The sequence below is a fragment of the Arvicanthis niloticus genome, chromosome 20, assembly GCF_011762505.2.
Source record: "Arvicanthis niloticus isolate mArvNil1 chromosome 20, mArvNil1.pat.X, whole genome shotgun sequence".
In the NCBI taxonomy this organism is placed as follows: Eukaryota; Metazoa; Chordata; class Mammalia; order Rodentia; family Muridae; genus Arvicanthis; species Arvicanthis niloticus.
In genome coordinates this window covers 46,616,605-46,638,890 of record NC_047677.1, presented here as the reverse complement: position 1 = coordinate 46,638,890, position 22,286 = coordinate 46,616,605, and the positions used below count along the sequence as shown (strand labels likewise).

The following is a 22,286-nucleotide window of genomic DNA, read 5'->3' as shown; positions in this document are numbered from 1 at the left end:
ACAAGTTAAAGATGCATAAGCGTTCACAATAGACAGCAGTCAGCTTCACAGTTAAAACTAGTTTTAAAGTTTCAGGAGTTTTGTTTGTTTTTGAAACTGGGTCTCACAACATAGTCCTGGCTGGCCTCAAACTCAGCCTGCTACTACCTCTTCAACACCGGGATTAAAGCTGCGACACACACTCGGCAAAGACTTGTTTATGTGCATGTGTGCCTGCATATGTACGCGCCCGGTGCCTGTGGAAGCCGGAAGCTACTGGGTCTCCTGTAACTGGAGTACAGTGGCTGGGAGCTGCCGTGTGGCCTCTGGGAACTGGATGGAGCCTCTGCAAGAACAGTAAGCGGGTTCTGAGCACTCTCTCCAGCAGTTTTGCTTATGTATTTTGGCTTTTGGAGACACTGTTTTACTGTGACTGAGCAGGGCCAACTCCCTCTGTGCGTTTTGTCTGAAGTTTTAGATTTTTGTTTGCTTGTTGTTTTTTAAGACAGGGTTTCTCTGTGTATCCCTGGCTTTCGTAGAACTCACCCTATAGACCAGGCCCGCCTTGAACTCACAGAGATCCTCCTGCCTCTGTCTCCTGCATGCTAGGATCACAGGCATGTGCTACCACTGCTTGAGTTATTTTAAATCAGAAAAGACAGTGAGCAATGTCAGACGCTGACTCAGACCTGTGGTCTTGAACACTCGAGATCTTCTGACAAGGAGTGCAAGAGTTCTCGTGTGTGTTATTTACTATGTCACTGCTGTGAGAAAACGCCTGACAAAGCCAGGGAGAAAGGGCTTATTCTGCTTGAAGGTGAAGGGTGCAGGTCATCGTGGTGGCTGAGGCTGCTGGCTGCATGGTATGTATCCAGTCAGGAAGTGGAGAGGCATGACACTGGTGCTGCCCACATTAGGTGAGTCTTCCCACCTCAAATTAACCTAATCTGGATGTCCCCGCAGGCGTGCCCAGGGGCACATTTCCTCAGTGACAGTTAATAACCTGTCCAGTTAATAGCCAGTGCTAAGCACCAGACCAGCCTTCCTCAGCACATACGGGAAGGATGCCATGCTCCCAGCAGGCTGTCACCTGATCACTCCATCCACTTCAAATGCCAAGGCCTCTCCTGTCTTCCCACTCAGTGTTCTTTCCTCCTTCTAACAGTGCTGGACACAATGCTCTGAACATCTCAGCTGTATAAACTCACCTCATTCTCAGTCATCCCAGAGTAAGAGCAGAGCAAGGACTCAACAGCCTGGCAACCTGTTAACTAGTCCTGCAGCGCTGGGGTCAAGTCTGTCACCTCTTTAAGTTGCTGTCTGCTTGGCAATTATTCCTGCCTCTTCACCGCTGAAGAAATCTGCTAGTTACCATGGGATCTGGGTTGCTGTTTATCTTTTGTGCATGTTCTCTTTTCTGTAACATTACTTAGAACACAATGGAATGTAAAATACCTGACGGCAGTGGTGCTTACTAATGCAAACTGCTGGAATATGTAAGAGTCCTGAAGGCACAGAGCCCTAACCTAAGCACTCAACAGCTGCTATCTCATTTAGCCCTGGAGCCACCGACAGCTGTCCATTCATTTTGTCCCTGAATCTTACAGAGCCTAGGGAAAGTACTACTTCATCCAGTGTCTTGTCTCATTGCAAGTGGTAATGTCGAGAGTCAGATCCCAGCAGGACAATTAAGACTCTATACCAGGGCGGGTCAGGGTCAAGCCTAGGCGGTGGACTGCTCAGCTAGCATTCAGGAAGCCTTAAGTTCTGTCCCAGCAGCACATAAAATTGAACATGGTGACACACACCTATAATCCCAACACTTGGCGGAAGCAGAAGGATCAGAAGCTCAGTTCCACGGTGAGGTCAAGTTCAGCCTAGGCTACAAGATACAACTCAAAAAAAAAAAAAAAAAAAAAAAAAAAAGTGTGTGATATTAGTCTCTTCATTCCCAGCCAGCCAGAGAACACCATGAAAAAAGTCTGTCCCGATCAGTGTCAACAATTCACCTGTGAAAGTAGCACTCTGAATGCTGAAGAGAAAAAAAAAAACAAAACCAAAAAAACCTAGAGGTAGAGAGATTGCTTCCAATAAACTCACAATTCATTAAAGACTTTAGAACTGGAAGGAAGAGGGAGACCCCAGCTCTAAAAGTAAAAATACAACACAAGGCTTCTCTGGGAGGGAAGAAAACATCTTATATATTTATTTCATAAACAAGTCTTAATTTTTAGATGGATAAGTTCATGACAGAGATAATTTTGCTTTAGCATGTTAATCAAACTATGAGTAGTGGAAATCAAAGAAAAAGATTAAAAAGAGGCATTAAGTCAGAAACAAAGGAATTTAGTGAGTCATTAGCTTTAAGGAACGGTCAAACATGACCAGTAAGAATAACGGTGTCATTAACAGCTGAAGAGGCAGCCAAAGAGAACTGCTCTGGCTGGAAGGGGAAAGGGTGTGGATGCCGCTGAGGGCAGCCGCTGAGATGGCAGTGCCCAGATCCCATGTCCAAAGCACAGCATGGCCTTGGGTGCAGGAAGGTGTGTCGGGGCAGCACAGCCGGATGACTGTGAATGTACACAGGCATGGCATGTGATTCCTAGCGGTAGGTGACCTCCTTGGTTGCTTTCTACATTAAATAGAGGCAGGGTCTCTCAGGTGAGCCCAAAGCTCACTGATTCTGCTGCTCCAGACACCCAGTGTAGTCTTAGAATCCTACGGCGGCCTCCAACCCTGAATTACAGGTGGGCTGCCATGCCACCTAGCCTGTATGTGCCCCCGGGAATCAGAGCACCCGTCTCCATGCTTCACAACGACTGTTTTACCCACTGGACCATCCTCTCAGGCCCCAGTGTCTGGAGCTTTAGAGATGAATGGTATATTTAGACAACTAGAGTCTCCAGCTACTACAATAAAGATAATCTAAGGGGGCTGGAGACATGGCTCAGAGGTTAGGAGCACTGACTGCTCTTCCAGAGGTCCTGAGTTCAATTCCCAGCACCCACATGGTGGCTCACAACCATCTGTAATGGGATCCGATGCCCTCTTTTCATATGTCTGAAGACAGCTACAGTGTACTCACATATATAAAATAAATAATTCTTAAAAAAAAAAAAAAAAAAAAAGATAATCTAAGGCTCCAGGTGGACAGCTGGTTAGATTGAGTAACATAAGAATAATGTAATAAAAAGCATAAAAAAAATCCATCTTTGTTTTCCAATCAATAAACCAAGAAAAAAAGCTAAAGACAAAACAGTACCCACATGTTCAAAGCCAGACCTCCGAGCTACAGCATACTCCCTTCATTTATAACAAAAACCTAGCATACCAACGCCACCACTATTTTACCATATGTGCACAAAGTTAACATGTTTTAAAGATTGTTAAAGTTCAGTATGTGTATGCATGTATGTCTGACTGGGAATGTGCGCATGTGTGCACGTGCCCTTGAGAGTCAGGATTCTCTGGAGCTGGAATAACAGGTGGTTGGAAGCTACTCAACATGGGTGCTGGGAAGCCATCTCTGGTTCTTTGAGAGCAGTCTGTGCTCTGATTGCTGAGCCAGATCTCCAGCCATAGAACTTATCAAGTTTAGAGACCTATTTATTTATTTTATGAGCTGATGCCTGAGCCTATGTCTGTGTCCCACGTGAACATTGCTCATAGAGGCCAGAAGAGGGCACCAGGTCCCCTGGAAATGGACTCACAGGCAGTTGTGAGGCCCATGTGGGTGCTGGGAACTGAACTCTGCAAGAGCAACCAGTGCTCTTAACTGACGCCTGAGCCATCTCTCCATTCCAAATCTATGAAGTTTTAAAAGTACATCAACCATAATTCTAGCACCCAGGAGGCTAAGTCAAGATCATAAGTACAAAGCCTGTCTAGGCTAAAAAGTGAGACTTTTATCTCAAGAACAGTTAAACCAACCAAAATAAAACAAAAGGCACATCAATCAAAATGTCAGTGAGCAATGAATCTGGAGAATGGACAAGTGGAGGCACTACACGCCTCTCTCCAGTTGCACACATGTGAACAACGTACAACAAAACAAGAGGGAGTCGGTGTAACCCACTGCTATTTTTAAAATTCTATCTCTAGTTAAGGCTGACAAAACCAAATTGTAGCAGATTGGACTAGGTAAATTACTACAGTGGTATCGTAACACTTGCCTAGCATAAGGAAGTCCTAGAATGTAATCCTCAGCTCAGGGAAAATAAAATTCTAACACATAATTCATTTCTGAAATCTAAAGAAAATTACTGTGTATAAACAGGAGAAAAATATCTAGTCTGCCACTTCAGAGTATCAGAAACACGTTCTTAGAAAAAATCAGGCCGGGCAGTGGTGGCGCACGCCTATAATCCCAGCACTTGGGAGGCAGAGGCAGGCGGATTTCTGAGTTCGAAGCCAGTCTGGTCTACAGACTGAGTTCCAGAACAGCCAGAGATACACAGAGAAACCCTGTCTCCAAAAAAAAAAAAAAAAAAAAAATCAGTCATTCCTTTATCTGAGTTGACAGAAGACAACTATCATCTTCTGTTTAATGCAGCTTTGATATTACTAGAAAATACATAAACCATGTAACTGTATGGTTCTGACTAATAAAGATGAAATATGTATTTACCATGGACATTAATGATTAATCTACTGAAGCCTCTGGTTAGCCTCTAGTACTTTAAGTATCTCCTAATTTAGGAAATATGCAAAAACTCTGATACAGATGTAAACATAAATGTTCTGAAGAAATAAACTAATACCTATACACTACAGCTAATCTTAATCACAGTGAAGTCACACATATAAAACACTGCGAAGGGAACGTTTTCCACCACTGCTTAGGCAGGCTTAGTTCCAGTCAGCCGGGCGAGGCTGTGAGGGAGACCCACTCTGATGGATGATCCTGAGCGCTTATTGTTTTGTAGACGCCTGCTCACCTGCCTCTGATAGAGAGCACCACCCAAAGAGGACAAGCAGGCTTCTGGCCTCCTCTTCCTTTGTCTAGTGTCCAGAACACTGCAGCGGGTACATGTCTGTGCAGAACCTAGCACACTGTAGGTGTGCTGCTCTTTCATAAGAATGAACACCACCTTCAATTCCAGGAAAGCCACTGCTAGGTATCAGTCCCAGTGACATGCACAGGATGATATAATACAGCAGGTTACCTCACTGCAGTTACACTTTGAGTCATCTCTGGATCCAGTTTCTTCCAACAAACACATGAAACTTCAGTGAAAAGCAAATGACATACACACAGACACAGATAGTTGTCTGTTTCCTTTCACTGTCACAATGTCAGCTAATGTTAGGTCTTTTTCCCCCCCAGGTAAGACCATTTCTCACTTTCAACACATTTTTAAGCTTTCTTTCCTTTACTAAAAATACAGTGTACATGCCATTCAACGCACAGCTTAGTCTGAGCACATGGAAGCAATTAGTAAATCTGGACAAAGGTAAACATAAAATCCTAGTACTAATCTTGCAGTTTTTCTGGAAGTTAAAAATGAAAGAGAGGCTAGGAGGCGGCTCAGTGGGTGAAGTGTTTGCTGTGGAAGCATGAGGACCACAGTTCGATCCCCAGCATCGATATAAGAGCAGAGCATGGCGATGCGGGCCTGTACCACCAGCCTGGGAGTGCAGACATGTAAGAGCAGAGCATGGCGATGCGGGCCTGTACCACCAGCCTGGGAGTGCAGACATGTAAGAGCAGGGCGTGGTGATGCGGGCCTGTACCACCAGCCTGGGAGTGCAGACATGTAAGAGCAGGGCGTGGTGATGCGGGCCTGTACCACCAGCCTGGGAGTGCAGACAGCCCAGCCAGTCTCCAGGTTCAGAGAGAGACCTTGGCTCAAAAATTAAGGCAGATGAGCAATAGTGAAAGAGAATGTTGACCTCTGGCCTCCACATACACACACATGAGCACAAATTCACACCAAAAATAAGAAAAATAACATTACCTAAAACAGTTTCATCATCCAATCAAGTTGTAGAATATTTCCATCGTTCCAGAAAGGTCCTCTGAATCCCTCTGTGAGCCACAGCCCTACCTAGAAGCAGTCCTCATGTCTACCATGTCTTGGTTTTGCCTGTTCCTGTGTTTTTCATAAAATAAGTATTGTGTCTAGAGTCTCCTAAAGACTATTTCTGAGTTCCCTCTGTTCTGCCGTGGGAATCAGCAGTTTATTTCTATTGCAAAGGAGCTGCTATGAACATCCTGTACCAGCCTCTTCCTGAACATATACTTTGTTCGTCTTAGTGCAGCCTGCTTCACTGAAAAGGAAAAAGGGGAGAGAGAGGTTCATGTTTAAATAAACTAGAATAGCTAAACACACAAATACACACAGCAATTATCTATGTACATATGTATGTATGCATATTCATATACACACACTTATATAGTTATATATAATGTAGATGATAATCTGATATTTAAATATAATATACATATATTTATATATGAGCCCAGAAATTATTTTGTGAAGATTTAGTTTGTGTGTGAGTGTTTTGTCTGTCTGTATGTAAACATACCAGGTGCCCACAGAGATCATAAGACGGTATCAGATCCTCTAGAACTGGAGTTATAGAAGGCTATAAGCCACCACTATTGAAGCTGAAACTAAACCTGGGTCCACTACAAGTACTTTTACATTTATTTATTTATGGGTTTTTTTTTTGTTGTTGTTTTTAATGTAGGAGTACTCTGTCTGCATGTGCAGCCACATTCAAGAAGATGGCATCAGATCCCTTTTATAGATGGTTGTGAGCCACCATGTGGTTGCTAGGAATTGACCTCACGACCTCTAGAAGAGAAGCCAGTGTTCTTAACTGCCCAGCCCCATACTGGCAACCTCCCCCCCAATATATTAATGTGTGTGTGTGTGTGTGTGTGTGTGTGTGTGGTGTGTGTGTGTATGTGTGTATGTATTGCAATGAGTAGTTACTGGGTTCACAGTGGAACTAATCCTAAGTCAGGAAAGGCGAGCACCTCAGCACTTCTAATTGTCATCCTATCTAGGATACAGAAGAGAGGCAGCTCTCTCCACTTACATGGCTGCTACATGCTAGTGAAGCAAATATGTCCTCACAAACCTCTTCCCAAAACAGCTCCAGAAAACTGACTGGGATCTTATCATCTACTACACAATAATTTTTTACACTAACAACAAAACCCTCAATCTGCTAAAGATTACAAGATTTTTATTGTCTTGAACTGTCAAAAAGTTACACATGGAAATAATTTCACTTGTTAATATTTAAAATAGGTAAAGAATATTCCATACTTATTCAAATATAGATAGATAGATAGATAGATAGATAGATAGATAGATACTGATAATGACTCCATCTCAGGGCTGGAGAGATGGCTCAGCAGTTAAGAGCACTGCATGCTTTTCAAGAGGTCCTGAGTTCAATTCCCAGCAACCACATGGTGGCTCACAACCACCTGTAATGAGATCTGATGCCTTCTTCTGGTGTGTGTGTCTGAAGACAGTGACAGGGTACTCAAATAAAATAAATTTAAAAACAAAAAACCCTCCATCTCTAAGGTATTTTCTCCCATCCAAAAAGTAGCTCACAACATTAAATCCATGATAAAGAGATATTCTGACTCAATTTCCACTGTGTAATTTCAACTGACAATAGAGAAAAGACTTCATTTCCAGGGACACCAACATTAAGAAACACAAATCTATTTAAAAAAAAAAAAAAAAAAAAAAAAAAAGGATTCCACTTTATCACTCAAACTTAAGCCTTATTAAGACCAACCCTCCAAATGGTCAATGTTCCTCCAGCATTAATTACTGTTGAGGGTGACAAGTGAGTACCTTACTGGCTTCTCTAGAGAACTTGCTTGCCGCAACAATCCCTGGCACAGTAATGGCAGTGTTCTTAACCACTCAGCCATCTCATTTTTACTACACCAAGCCAGAGACAAATAGGATATACTACCACCTTCAAGCTTGAAATCACTAATCTTTTTCTCCTTTAAAACAAATCTGAGGGTTTTTTTTTTTTTTTTTAGATTTTATTAAAGGCAGGTTTATTTAGAAGCTGCTTTTTGGGACAGTAAGTTCACTGGCCCCAAGGATCGAGGCCAGGGAAGTCACCAGAGGAAAAGAGGTGGGGGGATGAGGGGAAGGAGAGAGGAGAAAAAGGGCACCCTCCAAGAGAAGAATTGAAGAAGGAAAAGGAACAAACCTGACTTTGTAAAAGGTCCACCTGAAATGTGCAACCCTGCTCTGACCCTCACAGGAACATTTTCTGGGGATAGGTGCAACAGTAGCCAAGATGGAATCAGAATCTACACAGGGTTCTATCAATTTGCCCCTGGCCAGTACAGGAAGGTTTTGCAGCAGGGACAATGCAGTCCCTCCAGTCTTTCATCTTCCTTCATGGTTTACTCTTCTCTGCAAACACTAAGCAAAACTGCAGCGGTGCAACTCTGATGTAGCACGGTGCAGACACTCTGAGACTGTAAAACTGCAGCATACAACTCTGACGTAGCGCGGTGCAGACACTCTGAGACTGTAAAACTGCAGCATACAACTCTGACGTAGCGCGGTGCAGATGCTCTCAGACTGTGGCTATTCTGGCTCACAGCTGTATGACTGTTAACTTAAACCCATCATTTCTCTCTGGAGATGCATCATTCTCGTGTCTGGAATTGTTGCACCTTTTCCTCCAAGAATCTTTTTTTTTTTTTTTTTTTTTTTTTTTTTGGTTTTTCGAGACAGGATTTCTCTGTGTAGCCCTGGCTGTCCTAGAACTCACTCTGTAGACCAGGCTGGCCTCGAACTCAGAAGTCCGCCTGCCTCTGCCTCCCAAGTGCTGGGATTATAAGCGTGCGCCACCACACCACAAGATTCTCCAAGAATCTTGATGATGCCTCATGCTTTGTTACAAAACCAGAGCAACTTCACATATCTACAATTCTCACCTTTTACTATGGTTTGCCTAGTTTTCCCAGAGAACTGAGACTTTTTTCCTCTCTCTCTTCTTTACGTATTTTCCTCCCAGACCAAGGGTAAAAACAGACATACCAAATGTGCAGCCCTGCGCTCCCGCTGGTGGTCCTTTACTCTAATCAATGAAGTGTTTCCTGAAAGACTAGCAGTAAATGCTAATTCACGGCTACACTGCAGCATCCACTCTTTGGTGGTTTTTGTTGGTGTCATTGTTCTGGGACGAAGCCTACTATGGACCTACTACATTTGGCCTGGAATTCCATACGTAGATCTGGCTGCTGCAGCCTCCCGAGTGTTGAGATTAAAAAGGCACATACCACCACAGTCCAAATCAGCCCTCTTAACAAATTATAAGAGAAGTACTAATTGTTTTGAATAGTGGAAGCTTAGTGCTCTAAATATTACTATAATATCCTTAATCTATCAGGTACAACTGCTAGGAACCTGTTAATACATGCACGCTCTAATAATTTTATGTAGCCTGTCTCCCTTACAGAACTGGCTTCTAGACAAAGTAAACATCTTGTTTGCAAGTTAACTCACACATAAGCAGTTCTTGTTTTAAATCAATAGTTACAGGACCTACAGATCATTATCCATCCAGTCTTCTGGGCACACAGATTTGATGTTTTAAATATTTGAGGAGGCACATATGGTACGTAGTAAATATAAAATGCACTAAAGGGGGACTGGAGAGATGCTTGGCGGTTGGGAGCACCAGCTATTCTTCCAGAGGACCCAAGTTCAATACCCAGTGTCCACATGGCAGCTCACAACTGTCTGTAAATCTAGTTCTAGAGGATCCAACACTCTCACAAACATGCACACAGGCAAAACACCAATATACACAAAATGAAAATAAAATTAAAACAAAACAGAACAAACAAACAAACAGAAAAGGGCCGGCACTGTAGCTAAGTGGTAGGTCACTTGTCTAGCATGCAGAGGCCCTGAACTGAATCCCCAGGGTGGCAAAGATTAAAACAACAACAACAACAACAAAAAAAAAAAAACAAAAACAAAAACAAAAAAACAAAACAAAACAAAACAAAAAAAACAACTTTAAATGTATTGTAGAGAATTTCAGAAATACAAAATGGAGATATTTGCTCAGTTTATATTAATTACAGAACGTAGAATGTCCAAATATACACAGGAGAATCTGAAGGAATCGCGGCCTGTAGAGCATGTTCTTAACATCAGTCATGTTACTCACTTAAAGTACAAAGCTTGCTTAGTAATTCACAAGGCCCTGGGTTCAATCCTAGGATAGAAAACACAGAGGACGTGTGAGAGAGGGGGGAGGAGAAGAGGGAGGGGAGAAAACAACAGAGTAAAAAAATGTACTGGCAATGTCCAGACCCAAAAGGAGCTACACTCGAGGGTGACTGCCTAAACAACAGCAACAGACCCAATCTTTCTGCGTGTGTATAAGAATCGATTTGCGCTTAATTCTGAAAGAGAAATGTGGCTGGTAACTCAATTATGGAGTCTACCACAGACAGACAAAGTAAACAAGCAATAGTAATTAAAACACCTGAAAACTCGACTTTAAAATGGGCTTTCTCCAGGACAGCCAAGGGCTACACAGAGAAACCCTGGCTCGAAAAACCAAAAAAAAAAAACAAAAAAACAAAAACAAAAACAAAAAGGGGGGCTTTCAATCAAAAGGTTCAAGCACACACCATATGACTGTGTAACTGGATGAAATGAACTATGAAGGGCCAGGGAGATGGCTGGGGAGTCGGGGGTCAGGCTTTGATTCCCAGCACCCATACTTCAGCTCCTGACCTTCAGTGTTCTCTTCTGGCTCCGCTCTTGGCATGCGTCGTGCACATAAATGGCATGTATGAGTGCATGCATGCATGTACAAACATACATTCAGGCAAGATACCCATACGCATAAATCAATCTTAAAAACAAAAAAATTTTAAAGTAGTAAATTTATGGTATTTGGCACATTTATGGAACACCATAGGATAAAAGATTATAAAGCCTCCAATTTCATGCAGCAGTACACTAAAATAGAATTAAATCATCTAAAGCAATGGAAGCCCCATTCGGACTGTGAGCCGGCTCTGCATGGGGAAGAGCCCCTCCATCAGCTTTCCAGGCTATCAGAGCTTTCAGCAGACAGCCGGAAGTGCTGCTCAGCACACCACAGGGTGTTCCCACTAAGGATTCCTAAGCTGAATCCCCTTTAGGAACTAACAACACAATACACTTCTTTTCAAATCCAAGAATAAAGAAAAATTTCAAAATTAACTGACTTGCCTAATCCTGAATTCTAGGCTTTTCATGTTGAAGTGATTTAAATTGTCTTTAAAAAGAAATGCTGGCTGGTGATATTGCTCAGCAGATGAAAGAACCTGCCAATAAACTAAGCCACCTGAATTTGAAGTTCAGGACCCACATGGCAAGAAAAAAACAAACTGTGACAACTGTGCCAAGTGCTCTCACAAACTCAGACAATAGATAGATAGATAGATAGACAGACAGACAGACAGAAAGAAAGAGAGATAAAAACTAAAAAGTAAACAGAAACATCCTTTTGTTAAATGTTGGAAGGACAAAAGCCCCACTGATGTTATGAACTTACTGATATGAACAATTTGCAGAAAATATTCCTAAATTAATTTAAAATAATCTCAAGTGGCTGGGCAGTGGTGGCGCACACCTTTAGTCCCAGAGCTGGGAGGCAGAGGCAGCTGGATCTCTGAGTTCGAGGTCAGCCTGGTCTACAGAGTGAGTTCCAGGACAGCCAGGGCTACACAGAGAAACCTGTCTCAAAAAAACAGAACAAAATAAAAAGTAATAATCTCAAGTGGTCCCAACTAACAGCTAACTCAAATTAGCTAGATGAATTAAAATGACTGTTCAATTAATCGGTGTAATTAAGGAAAAATTAACTGTGTTCTGAAGTTCAACATCTCTGAAGTATAGATTATATCCAAGACAGTTACCACACAAGACACATCAGAAGATAAAAGGGGAGAAAACTAAACCAAGTGTTTCTACCAATGAGGGTTGTTATTAACCTTTGCATTTAAAAATAGTTAAAATACACCATTTCTGTAGAACCCCCCCTAAAGAGAAAGCTGTCAGGAGAGTGTTAGCTTACTGACATTTATACATGTTTTAATTGAATAGGAAACTCCCAATAACAAAGGAATAAAACTTTGATGTTTCAAATATCAAACAAAACAAAAACAAAAAACTACAAAGAATGTCAAGCAAATCAGGACCAGCTGGGAGAGTAACAGAAAACGGTTAAGTGTAAGTAAGATAGAGTAAGAATGCCCCATCAGAATAAGATATCTTCTCCGGTAGTTTCTTGAATTAATTCAGACACCAAGAGGAAAAGCTACAATTTTGTAACAACAACAACATATAAAGCTAACAGCAAGAAGTTGGGAGGAAGAGACAGACTGCTTATCCCAAACACACCTTAACTTTTCCCTTGTCCACAACAACCCTAAGAAAATGGGAAGAAAATGGGAATAAACACTCGCCTACCCCTAGAAAAAGCACGGGAAGTGCCCAATCAACGCCCAGCCCTGGTTCGCTGGAATACACACTCCTGAAAGAAGAAGAAGAGGGGAAAAAAAAAAAAAATCCCCAAACCACCAGCTCCCAACTGCCGCATGCAGAATTTACTGAATGGCGGCCAAACGCTGTACACACTGTCCCGAGCCCCGCCGAGGGCTGTCCCAAGTTCTGCACGCTCTGCTTACGATCTGTACCTTCCAACGCTTTCACCACGCCGCCTGCAGACACCAGTTATTTAAAAAACGAGGCGCAAGCCCTCCCCCCCTTCCCGGCTCGTCCACAGGCGAAGATGAGGAAGAGGAGGAAGATCATAATGCAACGTGCTCCCTCAGATTCATCCCACACACACACACAAAATGCTGGGTTTGAATAGTCATGGACTATGGCCGGAACAGGAGTGGTGATGTCGCTGGGCCGAAGGGAATGAGGACTCCTAAAATAACTTTTATTTCCTTAGTATTCTTGAGAGCCCGGGTGAGATATGAGTGCGTGTGTCAGAGTCAGTGGTGTTTGTGTTGTGTACACGTGGAGGTCAGAGGACAACTCGCGGGAGTCGACTCGCCTACCGCCATGTCAGTTCCGGGGATCGAACCCAGGTCGTCACGCTTGGCTGCAAGCGCCTGTACCCGCTCAGCCACCTCTGAGGCAACTTTTAATTAGCCGTTCCTCCTCGGTACCTCCGGGGCCCTCCGGTCACCTGCCTGCCCAGTGCGAGCCAGCTCGGGAGCGGCAGGTGAGGGCGGTGCCCGGCCGGCACGCCCATCGCGCGGCCCCGCGGACGCGGCGGGACGCTCCGTTATCCCGCGGGGCTCGCAGGGCTCCGGAAGGCCAAGTTTCCTCCGCGTCCGGAGGGCGGCGTGGCGGCGCGACACGGGGCTCCCCGGACCTGTGGGCTGCGCGGGAAACAAAAGCTGCGCGCGGGCGAGCGAGCCGGCGCCGCGCTGAGGGGACGCCGGAGCGGAGCGCCGGCCGCTCCGCCTCCCACGCGGGGCCCAGGCCTCCCGCACGTCCCGTCCACGCCACCCCGGGAAAGCCGCGCGAGGGGCGGCAGAAGCGGGACCGCGAGCACGGGGCTGGCTCCCGGGTCCGCCGCTCGCTCGCGCGCGCGCCCCATCCCCGCGGCCATGGCGCCCGTACCTGTCGCCGCCGCCTCCGCCGCCGCTGCGTCCCTCGCTCCGCGTCTCTCCGCCGCGCGCGCCCCGCTCAGCCCGCCCAGCAGGCCGCCGCTCCTCCGCACGCTCGGTCGCTCAGCCGCGCGCCGGACACCGCCGCCGGAGACTGGCAGCGCCCGCAAGCCGGCTAGTGCGCCGGGCAGCGCCCGCCGTCGTCCCGCCCCCGCCGGCCGCAGGACCCGCCTCCCATAGGGCCGCGGGGCTGCCAATCCGCCCCCAAAAGGCGCGCGGGCTGTCGCTCTGCCCGTCCCGATTGGTGGCCGCGCACTGTCTATGCAAATGAGGCTCCGCCCCGTTCGTTTGCATCTCCGCCTCTTCACCGCGGCCCACGTGTCTGGCCCTTGCCCTTTGTGGGGGCCGGAGAAGAGGGATGGAGGAAGCTGACTGACACCTCTTCTCATAGTCCTTTGCCTCCAGACTAAATACTGACCAGACAAGCGTCTGCCCTGCCTGTCTGTCCAGCCAGCTTGCCCTTCGCGAACTGCAGAGATCAGGCCTAGCTGACCCCGGAAAATAACCTCATGAACTTAAAGATGCTCCTTAGAGACTGGGAAAATCTGATATAGCACCTAGCACCTTTCTCTGGACACCCAGTGGACATGAAGACCGCGCTTTCCCTTGCGGTCTCTGCCTCTCCAACACAGCAAGCAGCCCAGGTGATGAGGTCAAAAAGGAACCCAAAGGATGGATGTTGAACTAGTTCGGCTTTAAGACGGCACCCACTACTCCCCCAACCACATGCCACCTCTGGGTGACTTCCATAGTCGCTCAGGAGCTGCACCTGGGGACTTCAGCTCTAACTGTTCGTTTTTTAAAAGATTCTTAGAAGAATGTTTGTGATGAGTGTTTTGCCTGCGGGGTGTGTGTGTGTGTGTGTGTGTGTGTGTGTGTGTGTGTGTGTATACACACCATGTGAGTGCAGTACCCAACAGAGGTCAGAAGAGGGCGTCGGATCCCCTGTCACTGCCTCTAGGAAAACAACCAGAGAGTTTGAGTGCTTATTAACAGCTAGGGGATCTTTCCAGACTCTCATTTTTTTTTTTTTTTTTTTTTTTTTTTTTTTGAGGGGAGGAGAAACTAAAAGTCCCAATTACCTATGGAATATCATATAGCCACGTAAAAATTCATGTTTCCTGGTTTCATGTCTGCTTTTATTTTAGTTTTGGTTCCTATTGTATTGTCACACTTTAGAACTTACAAAGATAAATGTCACCATGTATGGTGATACAGATCAATGTCTATATGATATATATCAATGTCTAATGCCACTTGCTTGTCTTTCCTCAGGGATTGGAAACCTCCCTTAACCAGTCTCCAGGGAGTGGCCACATGAATTCAGGAACACGCTGTGGATGAGAACTGTTCTGTTCACCAATGCCAGTTGGTTAAGTATCTACTTTGTTTACTGAGAGCAAGAGGTATGTGTGGGGGAGAGTACATGGGGGTGAGGAGGCACTGTACCAGCCCTCAAAGGCTCCAAGCTAGCAGACAGGGACAGCCACACCTCAGTAATGTCCCAGGGATTGTGGCCCAGGTCCACATAGAAGAGGGAAGGACTCTTACCAGGGAAGGGAATCAGCACCCCACCCCCTTGGAGAGGCTTCACTGAAGAGGTCACATTGAACCTACTCTTTGAAGGTGGAAAAAGCCTTTTGCCAGACCAAAGGCTGTGGATAAGGGACACTCATGGACTCAGCTCCATGTGGCAAGGGGTAGCTCTTGAGCTAATGAGGCACGCAGACCAGGAACATCTGAAGGAACCGATGGAACAGCTAGAGGCAGTGTGGGCCAATCTGCAGGGCTGTGTGCAGACTGGTCACATGTTCTGAGATGAGGCTCTCCCAGAGGGGGAAAGACAAGCCCAGGAGGCTGCCAGGCTGTGTTGTAACACACCACAGCGAATAACAACAGGGGCTGTAGATACAGCTGCAGGCTTTCTTTCTTTTTTTTTTCCTTCTAGGCCAGAGTCTGTGGGGAACAGTCAGTTCTTCAGTTCTGATGGCAACTTAGCTAGCCCCACCCACTCCCCCAGAAAAACCACTCTGGACACCAAACCCACCTTCCCTGAGCATTTCCCCCCAGCACTGATGCCCTTAGGACACAAAGACAGCTGGCTGTGGGGAGGGAGGCCCTGACCTACTGCAAAGAGCAGTTCTTTGAAGGTCCTGTCACCAAGGCTGGCTTTGTGGGTGTGTCACCTTTCTCAGTGACGCACACTAAGAAAGGCCCCATGCTCTGTTTAAAGTGCTGCTGTGGTCATCTTGACCCAGGAAGACAACAAGGGGCTCTGTATGTTCTTTTATGCCCCAACTGTTGCAAATTACACCGCCACTGCCTAGAGTCCTTTTGTGCCTGAGTTTACCTGTGATAGAATTCAAACCACATCTCAGTCTTAAAGCACTTGGTGTCCTCAGAGTTTGTTCCCAGCATAGGTGACTCGATGCTCACAATTGTAATGTGACATTGATTTTTTTTTTTTTCTCTTGCTTATTCATTGAGAGAGCTGCAGATTAGGGCCAGTGAGATGGCTCAGCAGGTCAAGGGGTCTGCAGCCAAGCCTGGCAACCTGAATTTGATCGCTGGGTTTTACATAAGGAAAAAAGAGAAAGAACTCTCGAAAATTGGCCTCTGACCTCCACAAACTCACCATGTGGTATACGCGTCACCCCTCCTCCCCCTACACACACACACTTCATACACACAAAGAAATTGAGAGAGACAGAGAGTAGCAGATTGGAACCTTCTCCAGGTGGTCTGACTAGGAAGTAGGCAGAGGTGCTATTCAAACCCAGCCCACCCAAACCCTTGTTCTTCCCACCACAGAGAACCTCTTCCTAAGGCAGCTGCACACATGGAGGAGGTACTGTTGGAGGGGTCGGAACCCATGGTGCACTAACTCAGTCTCTGCCACTGCATGGCTACCCTTTTAAATGGTTTGTCGTCCATGTTGGAAAGGTCTCAATCATGGTCCCCACCCCACCCCCGCTTCTAGGACTCCAGTCAGAACACAGGGTTAACCTCCCTCCACCCCTTTCTCCTATGTTTTCCATCTTTTCTCCTCTCCTGCCTTTCTCTGTTTCAGCTCACACATTCTCTTTCCAGTTTTGTGGGGCCCTTTGTGGTGGGGTCACAGGTAGGATAGTAAAGGTCTCACTATTTAGGGCAGGCTAGACCAAAACCCATGGTCCTCTTTTTTTTTTTTTTTTTTTTTTAAAGATTCCTTTAGATTCATTTCTTTATTTTAGTGTGTGTGTGTGTGTGTGTGTGTGTATATATATAATATATATATATAATTTCTAATATATATATATATATGTTTTGTTTGCATCTACACTGTGTACCACATGCATACCTGGCACCCACAAAAAGTCAGAAGAGGGCATGGGATCCTCCAGAACTGGAATTGTATGCCATCATGGACCACCATGTGGATGCTGGGAACCAAACCCAGGTCCTCAGAACCCCTGAACTATCTCTCCAACCCCGAGATTTATTTTTTTAAGAGATTTTTAATTTTTTTTATTTATATGTAGGTATCTGGGGTTGGGGGCACATGACTACAGGTACCCTTAGAACCCAGAAGAGACCATGGAATCCTCTGGGACTGGAGTTAGAGGTAGTTATATGCTGGACACAGGTGCAGGAGCCAAATTCAGACCCACAGGACGAGAAGTTCATGCTCTCAACTGTTCAGACATCTCTCTGGTCCCATGACCCTCCTTCTCATTTTTATTGCATGCATATTGTGTGTGTGTGTTACCCACCGAGCCACCTCTCCAGCCCCTGTCAGAGGTTGATTTTGTTGTTGTTTGTTTTGCTGGTTTTGTTTCCTTTTATTAAATGATACAGCTTTTGGAGCCTCAGCCCAAGACTAGAAGTTATTCTACACTGCTTCTTAGCAAACTAACCCCAAATTTTAAAAATACTCCAGTGGTCTTCTTAAAGGGCCAAACAGATATTTTAGGTTTAAAAACCGTATGTCTTTATCACACTGTGTCAACTGTAATTGTAGCCATGGGTACATGTAAATGAATCATAGAATGGCTGTGTTTGAGTAAAACTTTATTTATAAAACAACAGCCACAGGCATCTATGGAAGCCCATAGCTAACATCACAATAATGAAAGACTGGGTGCTTGCCCAGTGTACAAGCACAGGATAAGGATGTCCACTCTGGTCACTTTTAACTTTTACTTTGCTTCTGTTTTTGTAATAGAGGTGTTCGTGCAGTGCAGGCTGGCCTCAGATTTGCTGTGTAGTGGAAGACGACCTTAAGTCCCTGATCCTCTAGCCTCCGTCTCCCAAATGCACACATCATCATGCCTGGTTAGCCATGTCTGTTTCATATTGGATGGAATGTTCTAGTCAGGACAGTTAAACAAGAAACACATAAAGAGAGATATAGGCTAAAAAGCAAAAGCAAGAGTAAATGTGGGCCGGGCGGTGGTGGCGCACGCCTTTAGTCCCAGCACTTGGGAGGCAGAGGCAGGCGGATTTCTGAGTTCAAGGCCAGCCTGGTCTACAAAGTGAGTTCCAGGCCAGCCAGCCAGGGCTACACAGAGAAACCCTATCTCGAAAAAAAAATAAAATAAAATAAAAAATAAAAATAAAAGAGTAAACTTGGGCCAGTGTCCCAAGCTGCAGGCTTTGGGACTGGCCTGAAAGGAAATGAAAGACCCTGTGTACATACAGAGCAGCTGGGATGGGGTGGGTGGGCTTTAACGTACAGCTGGTTTGCTATTGGCAGCTGGACAAGGAGGTGTGCTCTGTGTAGTGGGGCCAGGGAGAAGGCTGTGTGCTTGATGCTTTCTCGGCACACACACACAGTCAACATCGGGACTTTAACCAAAGGAAGGCTTTCCCAATCCCATGGGTCTGAGGCACTGGCGTCCTTTCTACAAGTGTGCTTATTGTCGTTAATATTTGTTCATGCGGGATTGGCCACAGGCTGTGCCGGTGTGGGTCACTGGGCAGAAGGCCTGTCTGCTATGCACAGAACCCTGAGTTTGCTCCACGGTACAGAATTAAATCCGGTGTGGTGGCACTCATTTGTAATGCCAAGACTAGAGGAGTAGAGTCAGGGGGATCAGAAGTTCAAGGTTATCTTGGATTATTTGGTAAGTTTAGAGCCAGTCTGAGCTAGAAACCCTGTTTCCAAAAGAAAAAGTGGAAGGGAAGAAGAAGCCAGGAAGGAGGTGGGGAAGAGGGAAGGAGAAAGGAAAGAAAGATAGATTCTCTTTTTCCAGCTATATGCTATTCTGTGCATCAAGAATCAAACAAGTATTGGAATGGATAAACTCAATAAGGCTTCAGGATACCAACTCAACAGTTGTATTTCCTTATCCCCATACTAAATAATCTAAAATAAAATTTAAGATTTTTTAAAACTCTCATTTATGATGCATAAATAAATAAATAACATTTTGTGTAGTACATGGGACTTTAGATCTATGCCGTGCACATATTCTCTACCTGCTCGGCCAAACCCAAAAGAGCATACTTCAGGATGCACGCAACAGAGGAAGTCTAAAACTTACTCCATGAAAATTACAGAGTATTGTTGAAAGATATTGAAGACCTAGAGGGTGACGGTACAGTGATAGAGTTCCGGCCTTATGGATGCAAAGTCTGGGGCTGCAGTTCCCCAAGAGCGTATGCGTATGCGCATGCGCGCACGCACGAACGCACATAGTGAACAAATAAGCAAAATGTTAATGTTGCTAGGATGACTAAGTGATGGTTCACATAGGTAAATATCCCTAAAGACCATTTAATTCTATTGGAATTGGGCCTCCAATTAACAGGGCGTCAACACTACCACCTCCAGTTTGGTTAAAGCAGACAGGGTTCAAGGGACAGGAATAAACCGGGTGAGAGTACTCGGGCACAGGTCTCATCAGAGGAGTCCAGTAACCACCTAGCACAGTCTAACCTGCCTCTTTATGATTCCATGGCTCATTGTCCCAAAGCCCGATATTCCGGTACCAGGTTGAGCCTGAGCCCCACAGTTTCCACATCTGAACCAGACCAAGATCAAAGCAAGTCCTCTCAAACGATGTTCAGCAATCACCAAAGGAACCAGCCACCTCCACTGCCGGCATTGTGGCACAGTAACTAGCTGTGTTTCTTTGGCTATGACCCAGTACCCAACAAGAAGCAGTCTAAGGGAGGAAGGGTTTAGTTTGGCTCACGGTTACAGAGGAGACCAGTTCCAATTCATACTCAGACAAGTGGTTTATCAGGTTCTCTAGGCTGGGAAAACCAAGAAGATTCAAGACCCTCTGCCTTGCCTCTGATACGGCTCTCTCTCTCTCATGAGCCAGCAGTCTGGTTTCAAAGCCACCTGAGCGCTGGGCTCATCTCTGGAGGAGTTGCTTGCCTCGAGATACGCAGTTAGCTTTGAATTTCAGAGAAGCAACATGTAATTTCTTACCATAGGTATGTCCCAAATCTCGCACGAGTATATTTATGCTAAAAAAAAAAAAAAAAAAAAAGATAATTTGTTGTCTTTGTGAAATTCAAATTTGACTGAGAAATTCACACACACACACACAAGTATTCTTTGTTTGCATGAAAGGCAGAGAAGAATTTAGACTGTATTTAATCTAAGATCATCTCTGTGGACTTCACATTTTCATGAAGTTGGTCCAGTAATCCTTTACTATCTCATTAGGACCTGAACCTGGGTCCTCTGCAAAGGCAGCAAGGGCTCATAACCACAGACGACACACCTCTCCAGGCCTAAAATACAGGCAGTTTCTGCATGCCAGTTCCAACCTGTTTTAGTAATGATGGTAACTCAGGAAACTCAAGATTCAAGATGCTCGCCGGGCATCAAGATGTACGCCTTTAACCCCAGCACTTGGGAAGCAGAGGCAGGTGGATTTCTGAGTTCAAGGCCAGCCTGGTCTACAGAATGAGTTCCAGGACAGCCAGGGCTACACAGAGAAACCCTGTCTCGAAAAACCAAAAAAAAAAAAAAAAAGATTCAAGATGCTCAGAGAGTCTCAGGATTAATAGGTCTGGTCTCCAAGGCAAAAAAGACCTTAATCAATCTCTGCAGAGAGAAGACTCTACAGTCCTATGACTAACCCCAAAACACTTGTGGGGTTACCAAGTCGCATTTTGGTGGACTATTTGTTTGTGTCTCTACAGGAAAAGTCATACAACCATATAGTATACCATTCACCAGCCTTGATAGTTTTGGTAGACTATTGCAATCCCAATAGTAATATGATAAGTTGACAGTTGCCATTCATTCTGGGAAAAATAACTATAGAGAAGTGGAGGGAAACTGAAAAAGAGCAACACAGTACTGCCAGATGCTGAAGTGTACTGTAGAGTGGTCACTAACACAGGGTACAGTGGACATGTAAAACAAACCTATATTTTGGAACTAGAGAGATGGCTCAGTGGTTAGGAGCACTGGCTGTTCTTCCAGAGGGCCAAGGTTCAATTCCCAGCAACTACACAAGTGTCTGTAACTACAAATCCAGAGGATCCAACACCCTCTTCTGGTCTCCTCAGGCACATGGAACACAGGCATACATACAAGCAAAACACCCAAATGCTTAGAACAAAAATAAATAAATTGTTTAAAACACATATATGTATTTTATCCCATACGTTGGGTGTCGTGGGATATACCTTTAATCCCAGTACTCAGGAGGCAAAGGCAGGTAGAAGGATCTCTTTGAGTTCCAGGCTAGCCTGGTCTACACAGTGAGTTCCAGGCTAGCCTGGTCTACACAGTGAGTTCCAGGACAGCCTGGTCTACACAGTGAGTTCCAGGACAGCCAGGGCTACACAGAGAAACCCTGTCTCAAAAAACAAAAAACAAAACAAAACAAAACAAAAAGACCCAGGCACAGTGGAATCTCAGTGCTGAGCAGCATAGACAGGCAGATCTCTGGGACTTACTGGCCCAGTCAACCTACACTGCTTGGTGATTTCCAGCCCAGTGAGAGCCCCTGTCTCCAAAACACTAGGACTGGAGTGCCAAGGGGTAAGAATACCCAACTAAAACCACACACAAATGCATATATACCCACCCCACACACACCCCAAATTCTTAGAAACATGAAATATCAATCAATCATTAAAACATTTGAAAAGACATTTAAGGTGACTCATAAAACCAGAAACATAAACCATACACCCTACGTTTATCAGAAAGATAGCCTTGTCTACCTAAGGCTGCCAATGTTTTGTAACACAGCACATGGTCAGGATGTGGGAACGATATCATTGGTAGAGTAGAGACTGATGGAACTTCTTCAAAGAGATGTTTGGCAATAAGTAACACGGTCTTTGGCCTAGCGCTTCCTCTTCTGAGAATTCACCCAGCAGAAATTGTCCCCTGGTGCCAAGGAAGTGATATGAGACATATAGCCTATTGCGGCATCGTAAAGTCTGCCACCTGCATAAGTAAAAGATGACACCTTTCTCTGTGGAGTTCTATGCTGTGTGTATGCTGTGTGTGAGTGGGGGGGGGGAAGAGACAGAGACAGACAGGGACAGAGAGAGGAGAGAGACAGAGAGAGGGGAAAGACAGAGAGACTCACATACCCCAGGCTGGCCTTGAGTGCAATCTGTAGTCAAGGATGACCCTGAGCTCCTG

General features: G+C 45.2%; 1 protein-coding gene across 3 annotated transcripts in view; it reads right to left on the bottom strand.

Moving 5' to 3' along the window:
- Fkbp5 (FKBP prolyl isomerase 5) overlaps positions 1–22,286 on the bottom strand; it is a 115,139-nt gene that overhangs the window by 71,279 nt on the left and 21,574 nt on the right. Inside the window, exon 3 of one of the 3 annotated variants that reach the window (XM_076917250.1) lies at positions 20,100–20,137. The exons of 1 other annotated variant lie outside the window; for it this stretch is intronic. In XM_076917250.1, coding sequence (XP_076773365.1) covers positions 20,100–20,102 — 3 coding nt within the window. In that variant the 5' untranslated portion in view covers positions 20,103–20,137. Of the gene's footprint in view, positions 1–13,631; positions 13,789–20,099; positions 20,138–22,286 lie in introns of those variants that run through there. One more of the 3 variants, XM_034524620.2, reaches the window with a different exon arrangement.